General features: G+C 38.7%; 1 protein-coding gene across 3 annotated transcripts; it reads right to left on the bottom strand.

Moving 5' to 3' along the window:
• Positions 1–325: 325 nt before the first annotated feature.
• LOC127438942 (cytokine receptor common subunit beta-like) lies at positions 326–22,384 on the bottom strand. 3 transcript variants are annotated; one of them, XM_051694871.1, is made up of 13 exons: positions 22,244–22,384; positions 22,022–22,142; positions 17,107–17,276; positions 16,858–16,985; positions 12,485–12,632; positions 12,239–12,374; positions 12,015–12,166; positions 10,621–10,748; positions 9,993–10,182; positions 8,257–8,362; positions 8,087–8,153; positions 7,461–7,558; positions 326–3,716 (listed from the first exon to the last, which is right to left on the bottom strand). In XM_051694871.1, exons 1-13 carry the CDS (start codon positions 22,350–22,352, stop codon positions 3,290–3,292), a joined length of 1,980 nt encoding a protein of 659 aa, XP_051550831.1. In that variant the 5' UTR covers positions 22,353–22,384; the 3' UTR covers positions 326–3,289. The 3 variants fall into 3 exon arrangements, with proteins under 3 accessions (XP_051550831.1, XP_051550834.1, XP_051550833.1); XM_051694874.1 differs by lacking the exon at positions 326–3,716 and adding an exon at positions 5,121–5,253; XM_051694873.1 differs by lacking the exon at positions 326–3,716 and adding an exon at positions 5,261–6,018.
• Between the last annotated feature and the right edge of the window lie 42 nt (positions 22,385–22,426).

Raw genomic sequence — 22,426 nt, 5'->3', positions numbered from 1 at the left:
CATGAAATGTGCAATCTGACATATTTCTGAGTGAAACAGGGTATAAAACAAGAAAAATAAGTATGTCTGGACTTCAGTGTATCAAAGGTGAATTGATTGGATTGTGAAAATGGGCATTACATAACAGAATGGAGCTAGAAGAGGTTGGCGATGAATGTATGACTCTTTTTCTCAGGAGAAAAAAAGTAAAAGCTGGAAACTTAAAAGTAAAAGTCACATTTTTTTTCTACAATTATTCACATCATCTCAATAATAGAGATATAAGAGATCTCATTTGTGATTTGTCATAGGTTCTAAGTAAACTATTTAATCAAGATACCATATCCAAGATTAAAGAGGTTTATTTGCCTTTGATGTCTGTTAAATTTCAATGAGTGAGGCAGTAATATTCTACTGAAAAGTGTCAGACAAGTTATTGTCGATCAGGTTTTGGTAACCCTCTCTATCAGCAAAGTGTGGGACAAAGTGTCAAACAAAATCATGTGCTGTCCTCTAGTGGTCAATCTGGAAAGATGAGGACAAAGGTTTCTTGGAATTCTTATTACAAGCAAAACTCTATCAACAGCATCTGTGACATACACTTATATTCATTCTTTCGTACAAAAATGTTATTTGACCTGTAGACTTGTCTAAATCATCCTTTAGTTGTGGGACTACTGTTCAAGGTGGATGCATTTCTGGTTTTGTGCTACCAACATAATTCCTGTGGGTGCAAACAGTCTCTTTCTGGCTCCCTTGCATGTATTGCGACACGTATATATTGGCTTTACATGGTCATGACAAGAGTTGAAAATTGGATATAACTTTGCAGACAGAGTTAGTAAGCAATCTTATCACACTAGTCCTGTGTTAACATGTATATGGTTTACATCTTGTGGCTTTACTTTTGAAATGGTGTGCATTTTAATGTTTATTCTGGTGCAGTGCCTTGACCCATTGTAATTGTATTACTTTCATTGTAAAAACATTACTGTAAATGTGACTTTTATTTGTTTTGTTTTTTTTAAACTGAGAATATGGAGATGGAATTGTTTCATGTTAACATACAAATGGAAAGAAATTCACAAATAAAAAGTTGGTTCACAAATAAATTGAATGAAATCCACAAATAAATGTAAGGAGTTTCACAAAAATGAAACAAATTCACAAATAAAAAGAATGAGATTTATAAATATATGTTGATTTATAAATATATGTTAGGAGTTTCACAAAAATAAAGTGAATTCACAAATAAATAAAATAAATGCCATAGCAGATCTTGTACACTGTGTAATATAGGGTATTAATATATGGTTTAATATATGGTTTGTGTTCCTTAGATCATCTAATATGATTCCTGTTTTATAACGGCACTCTCTGTACTACTGATCTTTTGAAGTGTCTAGTAGTGTGTCTTTTTGGATCTGCCATGAAACATTAAGAGTAAAGGATTTCATGGCACATTTCAGTCAAGAAACTTGGTTAAAATTAAAATAGCAGACTCATACAGTCAGCCAGGTTAGCTATAATGCTAATGATCAGGACAATCTACAAATGGGCAATTTTCAGCTGTCGACATTTTACAAGACACTACATGTTTATAACTGAGAGAAAATTATACAAACCTTAAGACACAGTATTCCTCTGATGACATCCGTTTCTTTAAAAGTTTGCGACCTGGAGCTTATACACTATATTGCCAAAAGTATTCGCTCATCTGCCTTTAGACACATACTGTATGTATATGCTTGATTCCATGCTCATGAGAGTGCTGTGACTCTGGTCCCGCCCTGATAGTAAAACGAAGCGTGATTGGTTGAAAACAGGTCGTGCTATGACTGGTCCGAGTAATGTTGCCATTATCTGATTGGCTTGAGTAGACAATGGGTGGAGTTCACCTATTTGTAGATTTGTGTGCACATTTCGATGCTAGATTTGTTTCAAAATCGAAGACTGTGTGTAGTGATTCGCTGATGCACAGGAAGCAATCCACAAATAAATGCGCGTGATTCACAAATGAATGCTGGGCAGAGTTGTGTTTGTGAGTTAAAAAATATATTTGTAAATAATTTTTTTATTTGCAAATCTCATTTTATTTATTTGTGAATTTATTTCATTTTTGTGAAACTTACATTTATTTGTGGATCCGATTCAATTTATTTGTGAACCAACTTTTTATTTGTAAATCTCTTTCCATTTGTATGTGAATATGATACAAAAATAACCCCATATGAGAAGAACCCGAAACATTCCTTTAACAGAATAGTTCACCTAAAAATGTAAATTCTGTCATTATTTACTCATCCTCAAAAGGAGATATTTTAAAGAATGTTGTGATCACTGAATTACATACAATACCATTTGATAGTGACTCACTTTAAAGCTTAAAAAAAGCACCCAAAGGTGTCATAAAAGTAGTCCATGTGACTTATATGTCATGTTCAAAGTCTTTTGATGGCATTAGATAACTTTGTATGATGAACTAACCAAAATTTAAGTCGTTATTCACTACAAATAAATCCAATTAAATCCTTTATCATCTCATGAATACAGAGCCTAAACAAAATCCCTTTCAAGGCAAGTCAGTCCACTCTGCGGCCATCTTTGGAACGTTCCATGGCAGCTATTTTCTATGGATACAAACGCCATAAATGCACAGCTTCTATCTACTTGAATAGGGAAAGATCGAAATCTCCAAAACAGTTGGGCAAGATAACATATTTCAAATCAGCAGTAAAATCTGACAAAACTGGTATCATAAATTGTGTTTCTTTTAGATTATGCTAAAAAAGTATATTTTACAGGCTGGTTCAGCTAATGTGCATGCACATTCTCAAGCTGATTGACAGGCGATGTCTGTATCTAAAAGGCGATTGGCTCTTTTACCTGTAAGGCGGGACTTCCTTTTTTACATCCACCATATTAGGTGTTCCAATTTCTACCATTCATTTTAATACAAGTGCTCAGTCTCTGCTAAACTACCTCTGGCCTAAATCAAATATGGTGACGCATCAATGACATTAAACCTCATTGGTCTCATGACCAAACGTCATGACGTCATGTTGCTAGAACCAATGAGGTGCATGAGAGTGTCGATTACTTTTATTGTTGTTTTATGGTGTTTTTTTCTAGCTTCACACCATAAAGAGTCACTATTCACTTCGTTATTCACATTATATGGCAAATAAAACCTGTGCAAACTTCAACGTTGTTCAACGAAAGTCATATGGGTTGAAGCGACATTAGAGTGAGTAAAAATGAAAGAAATTTCATTTTTGGGTAAACTAATCTTTAATAATCTACCCTGAACTTATATGTACCACTCCGAGTCTTCCTGGAGCACTTCCTTGAAAAGCAGAGAAGGTGGCCTGAAAACATTGTTTAAATCTTGCTGTGTATGGAGTGAATGAGTATTTGTCTTTCTTTTGGGTGAAATCAAATCAGGTCCAGGGCAATTCATGTATCTATCGTCCATTTCAACATTCAGATGGCAAGAAGTCGCAGGATTCTCCAGGTATCCCCCTGAGCATGGCAGAACTACATCACGGATGTTGGCGGGATGAGTTTGGACTGTACTGTCACAATGTAGAACATTCATTCTCATATCACACTGAGGTAAAGCGGTTCTTGCAGACATAGGGCATGGATTGTTAACAAGCAGATTCAAAGCATTCCCCTCTGTTAATGATTGTTGACAGTGGTTGTCACCATCAGCAGTCGAGGTATATCCTGAGTCACTATGTGGAAAAATAAATTATTGGGATCACCATAACTCCGAGACAGTTGTGGTTTGATTAAAACAAGTTGTCCAGGTGATTATCCAAACAACAAACTAATAAATGACCACCACTGCACAATTCAGGCCACATCCACACTAATTTACTTTTGTTTCCAGTTTCCTAACATCATCATTTTACAAAGTATATGATTCTAGAGAGTGTTTTCGAAAGTCTTTGTTTGCGGTGGAGGAAAACACAGCTCTAATGTGGATGAGAGGTGTAAACATAGCAAAAATCAATGCATTTTCAAGTGAAAATGGATTAGGCCATGTCCACACTAATCTGTTTAAAAACTATGTTTTGTAACGTCATCATTTTCTAAAATACACTATATTGCCAAAAGTATTCGCTCACCCATCCAAATAATTGAATTCAGGTGTTCCAATCACTTCCATGGCCACAGGTGTATAAAATGAAGCACCTAGGCATGCAGACTGCTTCTACAAACATTTGTGAAAGAATGGACAACTCTCAGGAGCTCAGTGAATTCCAGCGTGGTACTGTGATAGGATGCCACCTGTGCAACAAGTCCAGTCGTGAAATTTCCTCGCTACTAAATATTCCACAGTCAACTGTCAGTGGTATTATAACAAAGTGGAAGCGATTGGGAATGACAGCAACTCATCCACGAAGTGGTAGGCCACGTAAAATGACAGAGCGGGGTCAGCGGATGCTGAGGCGCATAGTGCGCAGAGGTTGCCAAATTTCTGCAGAGTCAATCGCTACAGACCTCCAAAGTTCATGTGGCCTTCAGATTAGCTCAAGAAGAGTGTGTAGAGAGCTTCATGGAATGGGTTTCCATGGCCGAGCAGCTGCATCCAAGCCATACATCACCAAGTGCAATGCAAAGAGTCGGATGCAGTGGTGTAAAGCACGCCGCCACTGGACTCTAGAGCAGTGGAGACGCGTTCTCTGGAGTGACGAATCATGCTTCTCCATCTGGCAATCTGATGGACGAGTCTGGGTTTGGCGGTTGCCAGGAGAACGGTACTTGTCTGACTGCATTGTGCCAACTGTGAAGTTTGGTGGAGGGGGGATTATGGTGTGGGGTTGTTTTTCAGGAGCTGGGCTTGGCCCCTTAGTTCCAGTGAAAGGAACTCTGAGTGCTTCAGCATACCAAGAGATTTTGGACAATTCCATGCTCCCAACTTTGTGGAAACAGTTTGGGGATGGCCCCTTCCTGTTCCAACATGACTGCGCACCAGTGCACAAAGCAAGGTCCATAAAGACATGGATGAGCGAGTTTGGTGTGGAAGAACTTGACTGGCCTGCACAGAGTCCTGACCTCAACACGATAGAGCACCTTTGGGATGAATTAGAGCGAAGACTGCGAGCCAGGCCTTCTTGTCCAACATCAGTGTCTGACCTCACAAAAGCGCTTCTGGAAGAATGGTCAAAAATTCCCATAAACACACTCCTAAACCTTGTGGAAAGCCTTCCCAGAAGAGTTGAAGCTGTTATAGCTGCAAAGGGTTGGCCGACGTCATATTAAACCCTATGAATTAAGAATGGGATGTCACTTAAGTTCATATGCGTCTAAAGGCAGATGAGCGAATACTTTTGGCAATATAGTGTATGTGGTTATTGAGTATGTTTTTGAAAGTCTTCATTTTTGGTGGAGGAAAACACCATTAACGTGGATGAGAAGCATAAACATAGCAAAATCAATGCGTTTTCAAACGAAAATGGATTAGGCCACTGTGGTGATGGGGGCGTGGCCGAGCGACTGTGGAGAGCGAGGCCATGAGAGGAAGAACAGTAAGGATTGACACCTGTTGGAAATTATCTCTAACAGCTGTTTGTGTTTGCAGTGAGAGCTGAGAGGGATATAAAAGAGCAGTCCAGTCTGCCGGAGGGGAGAGAGAGAGACACATGCAGCAGAGTGTTCTGTGTGTTTTGTCCCCGAAATTGAATTGTGACCATCACTACAGTGTAATTTTGGATATCCCCGTGCACACGCCTTACCTTCACCCACCAGCTTGTATCCAATGCCTCGGATTGAGCCAAGCTTTGGTGAATGGAGGTTTGATTACAACCTTAATGCACCAAGGCTTGATATGTACCCCCCTTAATACTCGGGTATCCGGTATCCGGTACATTCCTGCTCGATCGGGGGTGGCCTGTGGCGCATCGGGGATGTGTCTCCACCTGTCTCCACCTCTATCATGGGACATCGGTCCCAGAAATGCCTAGGTTCCCCGCAGCTCCTGCAGACCGGCCCAGACTTCATGCCCACACCTGCGGCAGTGGATTCACCAGCCTGTGGGGGAGAGCGGAGAGGGTTAGGGGAACCTGTTTTGGGGTAGGAATTCCCCGTTTCCGGGGAATAGGAACAGGATGAGGGGAAGGAGAGAGAGAGAGAGAGAGAGAGAAGAGGAGGGCTCACTGGCCCCCGAATATGCCGCCTTATGGTCCTCTGCCAGCTGGATCGCCTCATCCAGCGACACTTGGCGGTGGCACTGGACCCATTCCACCATCCCTTTCAGTAGTTGGTTAATCAGCTGCTCCAGCACTGCCAGGTCGACTATGGCCACGGCGTCATGTTCTGCTACCAGCAGCCACCGCCGGCAGGTGTCACGGAGCTGTTGGGCAAAGGCAAACGGGCGGCCAAGCTCGCCCAGCATCAGCGAGCGGAAGTGCAGGCAGTGCAACATGGCACATTTCAAGTCCTGATACCCCATTAGGTTGGCAACGGGTAGTTGTTGGGCTCCCAGTTGCGCTACTCCTGACAGCAGCAGCAGTGGGAGGAATGCTCACTTGGACTCTGGCCATCCCGCTGCTTCCGCCGCACACTCAAACAGCTCCACGAATGCCTCTGGGTTTTCCTCTGGCCCCAACTTGGCGAGTATGAAGTGGGTCATGGACGGGGTGCGGCTGAGGTCGTGCCAGTGGAAGCCCCCTGGGGTATCAAGCTCCGTAACACCTGCTTGATGTTGGATGACCTGGAAACACTGCTCCTGTTCCTGGCACAGCTCAAGCAGAGCTTGATGTTGCGATTGGTGGATACTGGCGAAGGTCTTGATCAGCTCGGTGAAGGGCGAGGACTCCATGATGGCATAACTTCCTCCAAATCCTGGGTTTCGGCACCACAGTGACAAGGCCTCTGACTTTCTTCTCAAGGAGGTAGCGAGGGCAGGGTAAATGTTCAACACAAGTCTTTTATTTTACACACTTTCTCATCTAACACAACAAGGTCTGCTTTCCAGCAAAACACAAAACACACAGAACACTCTTCTGCATGTGTGTCTCTCTCTCTCTCCCCCTCCGGTGGACTGGACTGCTCTTTTTTATCCCTCTCAGCTCTCAGTGCAAACACAAACAGCTGTTAAAGATAATTCCCCACAGGTGTCAATCCTTACCGTTCTTCCTCTCGCAGCCTCGCTCTCCACAGATGTCACTTGGCCACGCCCCCAATACCACAGCCACGTCTACACCAATCCGTTTTCATTTAAAAACTCTGTTTTTAGTTTCCTAACATCATCATTTTCCAAAGTATGCAGTATTAGAGAGCTCTTTTGAAAGTTTTGAAGTCTGTTCCAGTGTGAATAAGAGGTGTAAACAATGTGTTGTCAAATGAAAACATATTAGTGTGAACACAGCCTCATTCATGTTCCAAATTTTATCCATAATTTGCCCTTAATACAGGAATCAAGAACCTCTCTTTCCTGGAATTCCAGAAAAAATGACCTAATGTTGACTTACATTGAGGGGAACTGAAGACGGACACCCACGATTTGAGCATCACTTATATCTGGATCCTTAAATTCGGTACAGCATGGCAGTCTTTCCCTCTGCAGACACTATCAGTTAAAAAGATATTCACACAATTAAGCTCAGACTTGTGAACTGGGTTTGGAAGATCATAGTGATATGATAGGGTTTACAGGAATAGCTCACCCTAAATTGACAATTCTGCAATTATTTACTTAACCCTATGTTATTCCAAACCTGAATGCTTTTTTTTTTTTTTTTTTTTTTTTTTGTGGAGCACAACAGAATTCTACGACAGTACTTAATGACCATGAGTGTCAAGCTCCAAAAATAATAATAAAAGCGATCCATAAGACTTTCTGTATTTCTTGTCTTCTGAAGCCATACGATAGCTTTGTTTGAAGAACAGACCAAATTTTTACTTGTTTTCACTGATAATCTTCCCATTCACCAAAGCTATGAAATCTTATTTGTGTTGAGATTTAAAAAAAATAAATGAAAAAAAAAAAAAAAAAAAAAAAGGTTTGACGTCATCATCCAAATACTGTAGTGACAGGGTGGGTAATTAATTACAGATATGTCATTTTATGTGTGAACTATTCCTCATTTAAACCTACCAGTGGCACCTCTGAGGCTTTGCTATGAAGAGGAGAGGGAAGAGACACATCCCATTCTCTTAGTCTTCTGAAAAGAGAGAGGAAAATGTGACTGGAAAAGGAAAAGACTGAAAGCCAGACAAAATAAATGTATGTATACATAATGAGATGTGCCGTGATGCTATTATTACCTCTGAATGGTAACCAAAATGAAGAAAACTGTGATGGAGACAGCTGCTGCGAGAGTCACAATGAGGAAATACAGGAAAAATGCAACCACACGGGGTGCAAGAGGTTCTGGAACAAACACAAATTTAGAGGTGTGGTGCACCGTGTGTATTTTACTGTAAAATCAAGGGGGCCACACACTGAAGCATCACGCTGTGTCACATCACAGGTAGAACAAATCACAGATATCACCCATAGAACTTGTCATTCAGTACGCACAAGCTCTAGTTCAGCTCCTAAAGTTTAGCGTGTTGGTAAATCTGATAATATAGAACGCAACGTGGCTTTCAGAAGTAATTATCTCATTCATTTTCTCGATAACTCATAAAACTTTAAAGACAGACCTATCGTGAGCTCTGAGGTTGTTCATCTATGGTATATGCTATGCTTTTTTGAAGCCATCAGTCCTCATTAATTCAACTTATTTTTAAAAAAATTGTGTTAAAGAGTGCAATTTCTGGTGAATTACTACACTACCCATGCTCCTGAAGGAACACGATCAACCAATCAGAGAATTGTGGCAAACAAAGGACACCAAAAGAGCTCTGCAGTTACCGCCCACTCCCATGACGCACTGTGAATGACGCAATCAAGTCCGTCTCCCTACACTCTCCAAAGCTACTTATAAATCTTGATATATCCATATATTTTATGGTAAACCTAAAATATACAGTATAGTTTTATATTTGTCTATTGTTTTAATTTTTTTTTTACATCATTCGCAATGCTTCATGGGATTGTATTTCATGCCGTGGTTCAAATAAAAGTTTGTAATCTTGTGATTCACATTGGAGCTGGTTGGTTTCGTTTATGGCTTACAACTCTTTCATGAATACTTTTATAAAAACCCTATTCAATTTTATTTTTGGAAAAATACTTCCAGAAAGAATATGGCTGAAAAAATGGATTGCCACTGTTGCGCTCTATTGTACAAGTCTTTCTTTTTTAAGGCAGCTTTATTGTTTTTCTTGATTGTACTTTCAGATTTAATAGAAAAATCTGTGAATGTCATTCAGTGGCGCAGAAGAATTTTAAACAATGCCGAAGTCATAGCTGGGTGCCGTCAATGGATGCAGAATGCCGGTGATGTGCTTTGAGATTAATGGAAAACAATGGTTTTGAATGATTACAGGTTTCGAAAGCAATCATCAAAACAAATGGTTTCGAGAGCTGCATGTTGTCCGGAAGAATTCTGTTGTCTGCAGAAGAATTTTAAGCAACCCCAGTCGAAGCGTTAATGGACGCGGAATGGCAGAAATGTGCTTACATTCATAGAAAACAATGGTTTTGAATAGTTTTGAATAGTTTTGTGTTTTGAAACTAATGGTTTTGAGTGCTATTTGTCATCCTGAAGATTTGTGTCATTGATGGACACCAAATGGTGGTGGTGTTCTTTTACATTCATATAAAACAATGGTCAAAATAAATTGTTTTGAGTGCTGTATGTCATTCTGAAACATTTTGTTGTCCACAGAAGAATTTTGAGCAAACCCTGAAGTCGTAGTTGGGGCGTAGTCAATGAACAGTGAACGACGGTGGTGTGCTTTTATGTTCACATAAAACAATGGTTTCTAGTTTCAAAAACAATTGTCGAAACAAATGGTTTCGAGTGCTGTGTGACGTTCAGAATAATGTTTTCATCCGCTGAAGAATTTTGAGCTTCAGGATGTTACTGAAAGATATGAGGGTTGACTCTAACCAGGCCGTGTGGTCCAGTGTACAAGGTTGGTCCATTCTGAGGGATATCCAGCATAACGCCGTCCTGAACGTCTATGTGTGCTCACATTACAGCGAACCTGAGCCCAGTACTCAGTAGAACCCCTGAGAGTACGCTCTGATATAGCATATACCATTATTGCATCAGAGAGAAAGATGGTCTTTACATCCTCCTAAAGAGAGAGAGAGAGAGAGAGAGAGAGAGGAAGTTAACATTTATATTTATTCATGTAGCAGACAAATTTACCCATTGCCACTTACCAACAATAACACAATATAAGCGATTCATGCTAAGTGCTGCAATAAAAAGTTAAAAAATTGCTAAGCAAAGTATTGGCTAGAACAGAGATGAAAATGAAAGAATTGTTTAAGAATATTTTTAAGATTTAAGAGTGCATTAACCAGATTGAGTCAAGTGATCAGGTTCGAGATGGTAGTAAGGGTCTTGAAAGGAGAGTTTGGGAAGATCCTCCCTCTCTCAAACAGTGAAATTGCAGGTTTGGGAAGGTGATTTTGTGTCTCTTTGTGTTGGTACCATTTTGTGTTGGTCCACCCTTTATAGAATTAAAAGTATGAAAATTGCAAAAAACTCAAAACAAAAAAACCCTCACAGGTGTAAGTATGCTCCAGTACTTGAGTTCAGCAGTGAGGGGTACAGTACGATACTTCGGTAGAGTCCATTTCAGGATCCAGTCCTCTCTCAGTTCAACACTCAGACCCATTGGACATGTAGGTTGGACTAGACCACAAAGAACACAAATAGAGACCAGATCAATAATGCTGAACCTAAATAGCTCCGTTAACAGCTAGAAGTTTAAAAAATGTAGACATGTGTTTAACTTACAGCATGAACTGCATAGCAAAGCTTTGGATGAACTTTATTCGTAATTTTTAGGATTTCTATTAGTTGATGTAGTGCACAGTGACCAAGGACTCCTGACAGCACATATACATCATCAAGACGTCTTTTCATTAGACGTTTATGTTAGTAATTAACCTCTGCTAATATGTGGTAGCATATAGCACATCTGCAGTACTTTGCTAAAACATTTGCTCTCAAATTTTACAAACATAATTGGCTTACAATAGAACACAATGCTTTCCAAATGATGCACTCTTTCGCTCTTTCTCAGAAACATGTGCTGGTCTGTGTTTTCATATTCAGTGTTCCCTGACGGAGTTTAGAAAGACATACAGCAGATATATTTGCTATATTTATGATTTAGAATTAGGGTTGGGGTCCGAGAACCAGTTCTTATCTAGTACTGGTTCTATTTTATTTTTAAATACCGGAAGCAAATGATTTTCATTACTTTTGGTTCGTTTAAAGGTTCTTAAACAAGCATTTTTTCACTGATGCAGACTCTGACAGTTTCCCACTACTACACAAGATAATGTGTAGTTAAAGATACATATTATGAGTTTTTTATAAAAATGAATGAATGAATAAAATATCTTACAGTAATTAAAAAGTTTGGGTAAACACACCATTTGCAAGTATCTTTTACAATTTTAATGATCTCATCATTTAGTAACAGACCGCCGAGGACAGTAAATCCAATAAAAATTGCAATTATTATTTCCAAATATTTCAGAAGAACTAAAATAATCATTAATGAACCGTAATCGTTAAGAGGAATCAGAATCAAAACCGTAAATGTTAAATTCCTCGCTATTTGAACTTATGTGAATTCCTTAGTTTCAAGATTTTCATCTAGAACACAACTTTTGTACAGTAGCATTTGTGCATCTGCCAACGTTACTTCTCAAAATATAGAATGACATTCAGCAGTTGTTTTTGAAATGTCTATTATTTTTGAATGTATTTGAAATAGCTTCTTTTAAGATGTTTATCAGATGTTTGTACAACATGACGCTTATAATAGTAACAGTGACAGATGTGTGCTCATTGGATAAATAAAACTTCAAATAATATCCCATATTTTATATTGCATACAACCTCAGAAAGGAAAACTGAATAGAGTTTTTTAATAGAGGCACTAACTGTTTTCGTAAGCGCGGATGACTCTGGAGACTGGCGTTGGCGTGAGTTGCACCTGCAGCAGACCAGGCTCAAAAACAGTCAAGACACCAACCATTCTCAACAAATCACCCACATTTATGACCTCCACCTTCTCAACACAGAACCACTCAGACCTGAAAAACAGGTATTGATCAAGAAACCCTTCGCACCCCCAAAAAACACTTGACACACACACACTTACTCACAGTGCAGAGGAGTGTGTTCGGTAGGTCAAGGTGTAACAGATGTACTGCGCCAGGTCATGTGTCATCTCCCAGCTACAGCTCACATTCCACCCACCATTGAGCACACAGTGTAGGTTAGATGGACCAGGTAAAGAGTCTAAACACAGTGGGTGAATATTAATTAACAGCCAATAATACTCCAGGACACCAGGGGGCACCACTGGCCTAAAAATCACTAAGCTCCACTGGGTTTCTTCTTATACTCACAGTCAGAAGTCAGTGCTGGCCCATTGAACAACACCTCGGTTTCCTCCATTTTATTTGCGCTCCCTTCCATTTCCAACTTCTGTACTGGGTTAGTGTGAATTTTAACCTCTCTTTTCCCCTTTAATGTTTCTTGATTTATCACCACCTCCTAAAGCACAACATAACAGTTCAAAATCAAATATCAGAATGGGCTTTATTGCCAAATATGCTTACACACACAAGCAATATGTCATGCTGACAGAATCTTCCAGTGCAAATGCAACCGTATATACATACATACAAACATATACATTTAAACATATATATACACATATAATGACAAAAAAATAAAAAACATAAGACATAACAGATGAAAAAAGAGAAATATACATTAGAGCAATAATGTTGTTCAAATATTTTATATACAGATATACAGTTATGTGCAGGTGATGTAATTAATTGAAGAAGAGGTAGGAAATGTTAAAGAATATAAATGAAATATGGATATAAGTACGAACGGATGGATTGAATATTGCACATGGTTGTATTGACAAAAGGAAAGTATTTGGGGGTAGTTTTAAATGTTCATGAGGTGGAAAGCCTAAGGGACTGTTCCTGTGCCTGGCTGTTCTGTTGCTGTTCAGTGCTCCGTAGTGCCAGCCAGAGGGCAACAGTTCGAAAAGGAAGTGTGCTGGGTGAATGGGGTCAAGAGTGATTTTACCAACCCTTTTCGTCACTCTGGATGTGTACAGTTCTAGCAGGGTGGGTAGGGGAGTGCCAATAATCCTTTCAGCAGTCTTCTGTCTTCTTATGTCTGACTTGGTAGCTGAACCAAACCAGACAGTTATAGAAGTGCAAAGGTTAAAACAGTTATTTGACTGCACCAGATGTGCCAGCTGTTCAACATCCCTTCTGTATGCAGACTAATCGTTAATGTAAAAGCACGTTCCACCACCTCTCGTTTTCCCCGTTAACTCCGTGGTTCGATCCGCTCTGAACAGCTGGAAGCCCTGTAGATGTAATGTGCTGTCTGTAATGGTTTCACTTAGCCAGGTTTCCTTGAAGAACAATGCAGCAGAATTTGCAAAGTTCTTATTTTTGCGGGTGAGAAGTAATTTGTCCATTTTGTTAGGAAGAGAGTGGAGATCCTCTAGATGGATGCTTGGCAGCGCGGTTCGAAAGCCACGCTGTCAGAGCTTGACCAGCGCGCTGGCTCTATTCCCATGCTTGCGTCTTTTAACGTGCTTGTACAGCACCGTTGCTCCCCCAACTAAAATATCTAGCAAAACGTCTGAATAATCAAAAAACGATAAAAGATTGTCTGGCGTGTGCTGCCGAATATTCAGCAGCTCGTCACTTGTAAAACTGATCTCAAATAAATGATTAAACACAGGACAAACAAACAAAAACAGCAAAAGAACTAGAGAGCTCCACATCGAGGTGGTATGTAACATCAGTTGGTTTGCTCCATAAAAACACATTATTTTTCTGTTGTGTGCAATAACTACAACTAAACGATTTTTTGTTAAAGGTGAAGTGTGAAATTTCTGTGCCACCAACACAACCAAAATGAACTGAGCGCGACAGTGCCCATCCACTTTTTCAGCCATCTTTGTTCCAAAAGTATTTTTCCCATTCATTTTTTCCATAGGGATTTAATCAAATCTTTCATAAAACAGTTCTAAGACGTTGTAATCTAACTATGTAATCGAATTAAAAATTATGGAAATATATAAAACTATTTATTTAAAGTTGTTGAATATAACTATAGAAACAATATATTTAAATTTTATTGTAAAATATTCATATATACAAATCTATATGTAGTTTGAGAGTGTAGGGAGACAGACTTGATAGTGTCATTCACATTGCATTATGGGAGTGGGCGGTCTCTGCAGAGCTCTTTTGGCACGCTTTGTTTGCCGTGATTCTCTGATTGGTGGATCTTTTCCTACAGGATCATGTGGTTCTTCAGCAGGAATTCCGCTATTAAACATCATTTTTAAAAATTAAATAAGTTGAAATAATATGGACTGATAGCTACAACAGAAGCATAAACCGTTAATTTACAACCTCAGATCTCAAGGTAGGTCTGTCTTTAAATGTTATAAATAATCATTAAAAATCAATTCGCCTATAGAGAAAATAAATGGGATTTTCACTTCCGGAACCCAACTGTTGTGCTCCATTGCAAATATGATGCCATTTTTAAAAGGGTTTCCCTGAAAAAATCCTCTGTCTTCCATTTGTCAAAAAAAGAAAAAAAAAACAGCCCCACCCCCATACTCATGCTATTGGCTGAGCCAATAGGTCCTTTTCCAATGCAGGAACTTTTCATAGTTCCTAGAACTATTTCAAGTTTATGTTGCTTTTATGCCACATGAACTAGTTCCATGGTGGAACTATTTAGGTGGACTCAGAACAGCGAACATTTCTCACTGGTCAAGAAAAATGCATAATCTGCCATCAGACAGGCAACACCACCATTGAGCCTGTTGTCGCATTAAGTTCAGGAGTCACTGTTGACACAGCATAACATACTTATGTCAAAGCTTATTTAAATAAAGTTCTTGCTTTCTGTGTCCCTGGTGGAAAACTGATGTCGGAACTTGTATAATTCCACAAGGAACTGATTTAAGTTCAGGTACTAGTTCCACAATTGTGTGGAAAAATGCCTTAAGGGAACGTATTTCAACAGCGAGAAAATACAGTGCTGTGAAGAAGTATTTGCCCCTTCATGATTTCTTCTATTTTTCATACTAAATTGTTTTAGATCTTCTAACGAGATATAAAATAAAACAAAGGCAACCTGAGTAAACACAAAATACAGTTTTCAAATATATATATATTTTTTATTGAAGCAAAAAAGTTATCCAACACCTATATCACCCATGTGAAAAACTGCTTTAGTTCAGCCACATTGGAGGGTTTTCGAGCATGAACTGCCCATTTAAGGTCCTGCCACAGCATCTCAATCTGGGTCAAGTCAGGACTTTGACTAGGTCACTCCAAAACTTTAATTTAGCTTCTTTTGAGCCATTCAGAGGTGGACTTACTCCTATGCTTTGGATCATTGTCTTGCAGCATAATCCAGTTGCCCTTGAACTTTAATTCACGGACTGATGACCGGACGCTCTCCTTTAGGATTTTCTGGTAGAGAGCAGAATTCATGTTTCCCTCAATTATTGGAAGTCGCCCTGGCCCTGAAGCAGCAAAGCATCCCCACTCCATCACACAACCACCACCATGCTTGACCGTAGGTATGATGTTATTTTTGTGGAATTCTGTGTTTAATTTATGCCAGATGTAATGGGACCTGAGTTCCACTTTCGACTCATTAGTCCACAGAACATTCTACCAAAAAGTTGGACAAAAAAGTTTTGATTTGGCAAAATTCAGATGAGCCTTAATGTTTTTCTGGGTTAACAGTAGTTTTCGCCTTGCCACTCTTCCATGGATGGAATTTTTGGTCAGTGTCTTTCTGATGGTGAAGTCATGAACAGTGACTTTTATTGATGCAAGAGAGGCTTGCAGTTCCTTGGATGTTGTCCTTGGCTTTTTTGTGACTTCCTGGATGAGTTGTCGCTGTGCTCTTGGAGGAATTTTGGTAGGTTGGCCACTTCGAGGAAGGTTCACTACTGTGCCAAATTTTCTCCATTTGGAGATAATGGCTCTCACTCTGGTTCTTTGGAGTCCCAGAGCTTTGTAACCCTTCTCAGACTGATGTATTTTACCTTTTTCCTCATCATTTCTGGAATTTCTTTCAACCTTGGCATAGTGTTCTACTGGGTGAGACATTTTAGCCAACTTCATGCTGCTGAAAAAGTTCTATTTAGGTGTTGATTTGATTAAACAGGGCTGGCAATAATCAGGTTTGGGTGTGTCTATTCCAGCTGAACCCCATTATGAATGCAGTTTAAGGAGGCAAATACTTTTTCACACAGGCCCAGTTGGTATTGGATAACATTTTTGCTTCAATAAATAACATTATCATATAAATTTTTTTTTTTTTTTTTTTTTTTGTTGCTCAGATTGCCTTTGTTTTATGTAAGATTTTGTTTGAATTTTTGAAACAATTTAGTATGAGATATACACAAAAACAGAAGAAATCAGGATGGGGGCAAATACATTTTCACAACACTTGTATTACATACTTAAAACCTTAAGGTTTAAACCTACAAAAAAAAAAAAAAGCCAACAAAGTGCTATTGTAATAGCACTGTTTTCAAGTTTCAAATCACTGTTTTTTTTTTTTTATTTTTAAAGGGGAAGTTCTGAAAGTCATGGGGCAAGAGATGTCTTATTTTTAAAGACGCCAGAAATCTGTTTCAGAGAAATTCTTACATCAGTTCAGAGTGACCTTTGTCTGAGAGTGTTGTCATTTTGACACTCACTGGGCGATGTTGGTCATGGCGTCTGAGAGGATCAGTGGTCAGAAGTGTCATCAAATGACCAGGGGTTGAATGTGAGAGAGGTGGTGTATCGTCCAGCTGAGTAAAAATCCAGTGTGATTCTGCATCATCTACAGGCAAGTCAACCAACAAATGAATAAATTATAAAGTTTCTGTATTCATAAAAATCTATGATCAAAGAAAATGCTAATGGCCAAGGTTTAGGTAAGTCTAATATAAATGTACTTTTACCATATTTTGTGAGTCTGAAAGTTTTGGACAGACCAGGAGAGTGTGGTGTGTTGAAGAAGAATACATCATCAAAGCCAATGGCAAAGAGAGAGGTGTTATAATGACAAGAAACTCTTTTCTGCCCTGCGGGATTCTTGGAAGGGTTTGGAGTCTGAATACAGGGAGACACCCTGGAACAAAATACAAATCAGAAAACCAAGCAACCATATGCATTAATTGTTTTTGTTTTTTTATGATAAACACTTTTTTATTGATTTCCAACATACAAATACAAAATAAAGCACAACATAAATGAACAGAATCAACAGTTATCCCCTTTTAATCCCCATTAATTCCCTGTCCCCCTCCCCCTCCCCACCCCCAACCCCATCCCAACCCTCAACAAACATCATCATTGTCAAGCCTGAGTTACACTAATACAATATAAAAAAAATTTTTTTTTTTTTTTTTTTTTTGAGAAAATACAAATATAACAATCACCAAACAGAGAGAGAAAAGGAGAAAAGAAAAAATCCACAATAGATACAATTTACAATTTTGACCATAATCATGTCTCTCTCCACATGGTCCTCACTGAGAGACTTCCAGAAAGGACAAATATCTGTCCCATTTCTTACCATACACATCTAATTTGCCAAACTGTTTATATGAAATCTATTCAAATGCTGCCACCCTGCGCAAGTCAGTGAACCATTCCTGAAATGAAGGAGTGCCTTTTGAATTATCTGTCTGCCAATCATTACACTAGTTTGGACCCAGCTTTTTGTATATTTGTCACCTACTTTAATAACTGCCCCATCACCCAATATACATAGACTAGGGCAGAATTAAATTTGAGTATTCAGAACCTCACAGATACAAATCTGGACTCTTGCCCAGAATTCTTGAATCTTAATGCAGAACCACAGAGCATGGGCTATGTCTCCATCTTCCAACTGGCTTCACCAGCAGATCGGTGTGCCTTTTAAACCAAGCCTAAACAATCTAGAGGGAGTCCAGTAGAAACAATGCAAAATCTTAAACTGAATAAGGTGTATCCTTGCATCCCTAGACATAGTTTAAAAAAAATGTTTGAATTATTTCCCACTCCTCATCCTACTGTAGTTCAAATCTCTTTCCCATAAATTCTTAAGAGCTGTTAAGGCTCCATCACCAAGACTCTGAATCAACGAGGAGTAATACACTGATGCTTCATGCTCCTTTCCAAAGGTTGTGAGCACCATACAGAGAGTGTCTGCAGCTTTAGGGGGCAGTGTGCTACCACCACAAATAATACAAAGTAGATGGCACAACTGTAAATACCTGACAAATTGAGACCTAGAAATCCCAAATTGCTGCGTTATATTTTCAAATGATCTCAAAGCTCCATTTTCATAAAAGTCACCAAGTGTAGCAACACCTCTCTCAATCCATTCTTTCCAGCAAATGGGGGACTTGTTAATACACAATTTGGGGTTCAGCCATATACTTGAGGAGACATTTAGGTAAGTATCAAAGTTGAATTTATGGGAAACCTTTATCCATACTGAATGTAAGTGTGAAATAATAGGATGCATTTTTACTTCTCAAGGCAATTTAATAGAAAGACTTGAGATTGGGGAACGGACCGCTTGTTCAATGTTATACCATGGAGGGGCTCTCTCTGGTGGTAGAGAGCAATGGGCCAGGTGTCTCAGATTAAAAGCATAATAATAAAAAAAAAACCTCCTTTGTCAATTGGTCTATGTAACTTACTGAAATGTAACCAAGGTCGTTTACCATTCCAAATAAAACACTTAGATATTCTATCAAATTGTTTAAAATAAGAAAGAGGAACTTCTAGAAGGAGAGACTGCAGTAGATAATTGAATTTGGGCAAGACAAAACAGCAAAGGCGAGAGAGGACAGCCTTGCCGGGTTCCCCTAACAAGACAAAAATAATCCGAAATTAATCCACTAGTTTGCAATGCCGCTGACGGTTGTTTATAGAGTAACTTAATTCCAAACCCGTAAATTTCCAAAATCTTAAAAAGATTCCTCCATATCAAACGCCATCTCGGCGTCAAGTTGAGATGGCAGCGATCGGGGTCTGATCATTTGCTACTGACCACATAATATTTATAAAATGTCTAATATTATCAGAAGATCTACGACCCCGAAGAAACCCCACTTGATCTATATGTATAAGAGATGTAATTAGTCTGTTAAATCGATTAGCCAGAATTTTAGACAATATTTGTATATCTTACTGGATCAGGGAAATTGGACGATAACTTTTACATTCATATGGGTCTTTATCTTTTTTAGGAATGAGACTGATCAGGGCTTGCAGCATGGTTGGCGGTAGCTCGCCTTTCTTTAATGACTCTGTGTACATTTCTAACATAAGTGAAGCCGGTTCTGTGACAAGATCTAAAAAATTCTGTAGCAAATCCATCTGGGCCTGGTGGCTTACCTGTTGGCAAGGCTTTAATTACCTCAACAAGCACCTCCAAATTAATATCTGATTCAAGAAAGTATTTTTGATAATTCATCAATTTAGGAATTTCCAAAGGATCTACGAAGCTGCCAATACCCTTATAAGTAGACGAAAACATGGAACTATAAAAATCAAAACAGGATTCTGTAAATATATTGCTTCCAGTAGACTTCACCAAAGGAATGGTGGAAAAAAACTCTCTCTGTTTTATGTATCTGGCAAGAGATTTCTCTGCTTTGTCCCCCGACTTAAAGTATGTCTGTCTTGCCCTGAATAACCAAAACTCTACTTTCTGTGACAAAATAGTAATGTACCTATATTTTAGCTGAGTCAACTCTCTAAGATCATTGGATGACATTCGGCGCTTCAGCTCTGTTTCAGCACTTTTAATACTCTTTTCCAATTCCATAAATTCCTGTGCTTTGATCTTTTTAATGAGCGAGGCATATTGTATGATCCGCCCCCAAGAACTGCCTTAAGTGCCTCCCATGCCACACCCACAGAGGACACTGAGGACCAGTTGGTTTATACATAAACATTAACTTCTGTCTTTTACATTTGTTGAAATGCTGGGTCATGTAGAAGGGATACATTAAAGCACCATCAATATGATTTTCTTTTCTCTATATGCGGCAGCATCTCTAAACACACCAAATCATGATCTGAAACTAAAATATTCATAATTGAGCAATCAGTGGTAAATGGAATAAGTGACTTAGATATATATATAAAAAAATCTATTATAGAGTAAATCTTGTGAGATGAAAAGAAGGTATAATCCCTCCCAGATGGATTCAAAAGTCTCCAAATGTCTTTAAGACCAATATTTTTACACATCCTCTAAAGTGTCAACATTGCTCTAAAGGCTCTACACACTTTTGCATCACTATGATCAAGGACCAGATCCATTAACAGATTGAAGTCTCCACCCAAAACCATATGATGAAGGACACCAGCTGCTTGTAACTGTCCTTCAAGATCTATAAAAAAAGATCTGATTATCAGCGCTGGGTGCAAAAATATTAGCCAAAATAAGATTTTGCCCCTGTATTTCAGCTAAAACAATAATGACTCTTCCTAAATTATCCATGTCCATGCACGCTCACAAGATTTTCTGTGACACCATTGCTACAAGATTACTTCAGTCCAGTATTTTTCTTTTACATAAACCATATAATTGAACTGCACATCAAAGTTTACAATGAAACAGGCCCCAGTAAATAACAACAACGAACCCACAAAATGAACAAATAAACTCAACAATAAGTCAATAAAGGAAAAGAAAAATAAATAATAAAAATGAGTAGATCAAGAGAGAGAGAGAGAGAGAGACAGTGGGCAACCAACCGAATAACAAGCCCTCTCAGACCCCATCTGCAAAATGCATAATGTGTAGTCCATACCGCTGATTTATCCAGCAAGAGGATCCTACACTCCCAGCGCAGTTTAACAATCAAAACTAAATCAGTTCTCACTGAGTAATACTGACTGAAAGGATATTTGTAGCAAAGTGTAGCGGAGCTCGCCACTAGGCTGCTTCCACTCACACAGCGTCAAATGACTCCGGTCCATATGCATTAATTGTTAACACTTTACAAAAAGGGTACATAAAATCATGTACGAATACTTCTATGAACTAATACTTCAGAATGAAATAATTGAGAATGAAGTCATGCACTAATCAAGAACTACTGATGTGTGATGTGACTAGTGGCAAACCCAATATATTTTGATCTAACTTAATCTTGCTGGATTCACTGATGGTGAAATGTGATTATCCAACGAAGTTCTTAAATAAACTGCAGATGTGATGGCAAAGTTATAAAGGCATGAAAATTAATTACAACTACGTGTAATTCATTTAGATCAAGATCAGAGTAGGGTTTGCCACTTCACATTTTTTTATATAGGACCCATGTGAGTGCGTTTATCCTTCCTAAATGTTCATCAGAACATTAATTCAATTACAGTTATTTAATAATTATTAAATCTAACATGTAGTTAAAAGTTGTAATTTAGGTATTAGTATGATTATTTATTGTATCATGTTACCTTAATCATAAATCATTTTCAGAATTAAATTCAGCACATCTTTCATTATAAATTTGTGTCTAAATCATATGTCTACTTGCCGACTGCTCGCACAGTGAACTCAGCGATAGTAGGTCAAAAGTTCTGCAGCTGAAATCGGTCTGTCTGAAATTCGAATCACTGCCCCCAGTGGCCAAATCTGGAAGTGATGTTGAAGAAATTGTGCTCCAGTTTCAGAGAGAAATTACCACAGAGTGGCGCCAAAAGCAAGTTGTATTTGTAATTGTAATCAGTTAACAGGAATGCATATTTTATGCATAATGCATATGTCACTCTTATTACTATATTATCACTACATCGTTCTGCTCTGCTATATTAATTCCTAGTGATGAAAATGAACATAGCAGTCTGTTGTTTGAGACTTACCTATGGTCATCTGGGTCCATATGAAACAGATACAGTGGAATATGGGTGTCGCCCATCCAGCTGCAGTGAATATGAGTGCTGTAGTCATTACGACACTCCAAAGACTCCAGAGCAGAGGTTTCTGGGAATAGAAAGACACAGAAAAGCAATGCGAAAACAACCAAATTATTGTGTCTTATACTTCTGTGAAGAACTATATGTTAAAAGTAGCACAGTCCTAACCTGGTTTAAATTTGGCATGTTTGGGACATCCTGTGAGTGTAGATGTCCACACTGCAGCAGAAGTTAACAGTACAGTCAGTGTTAAAGATGGAGTGATGCCTGGATACATGGCAAATTCTGATTGTATAATGCCAAAGTACAGTAACAGGAGGAGAAGAGGAAAATGTGATAATCCTTAAATGA

This window comes from Myxocyprinus asiaticus, chromosome 50, assembly GCF_019703515.2.
Source record: "Myxocyprinus asiaticus isolate MX2 ecotype Aquarium Trade chromosome 50, UBuf_Myxa_2, whole genome shotgun sequence".
NCBI lineage: Eukaryota > Metazoa > Chordata > Actinopteri > Cypriniformes > Catostomidae > Myxocyprinus > Myxocyprinus asiaticus.
This window is presented reverse-complemented; position numbering and strand designations above follow the sequence as displayed.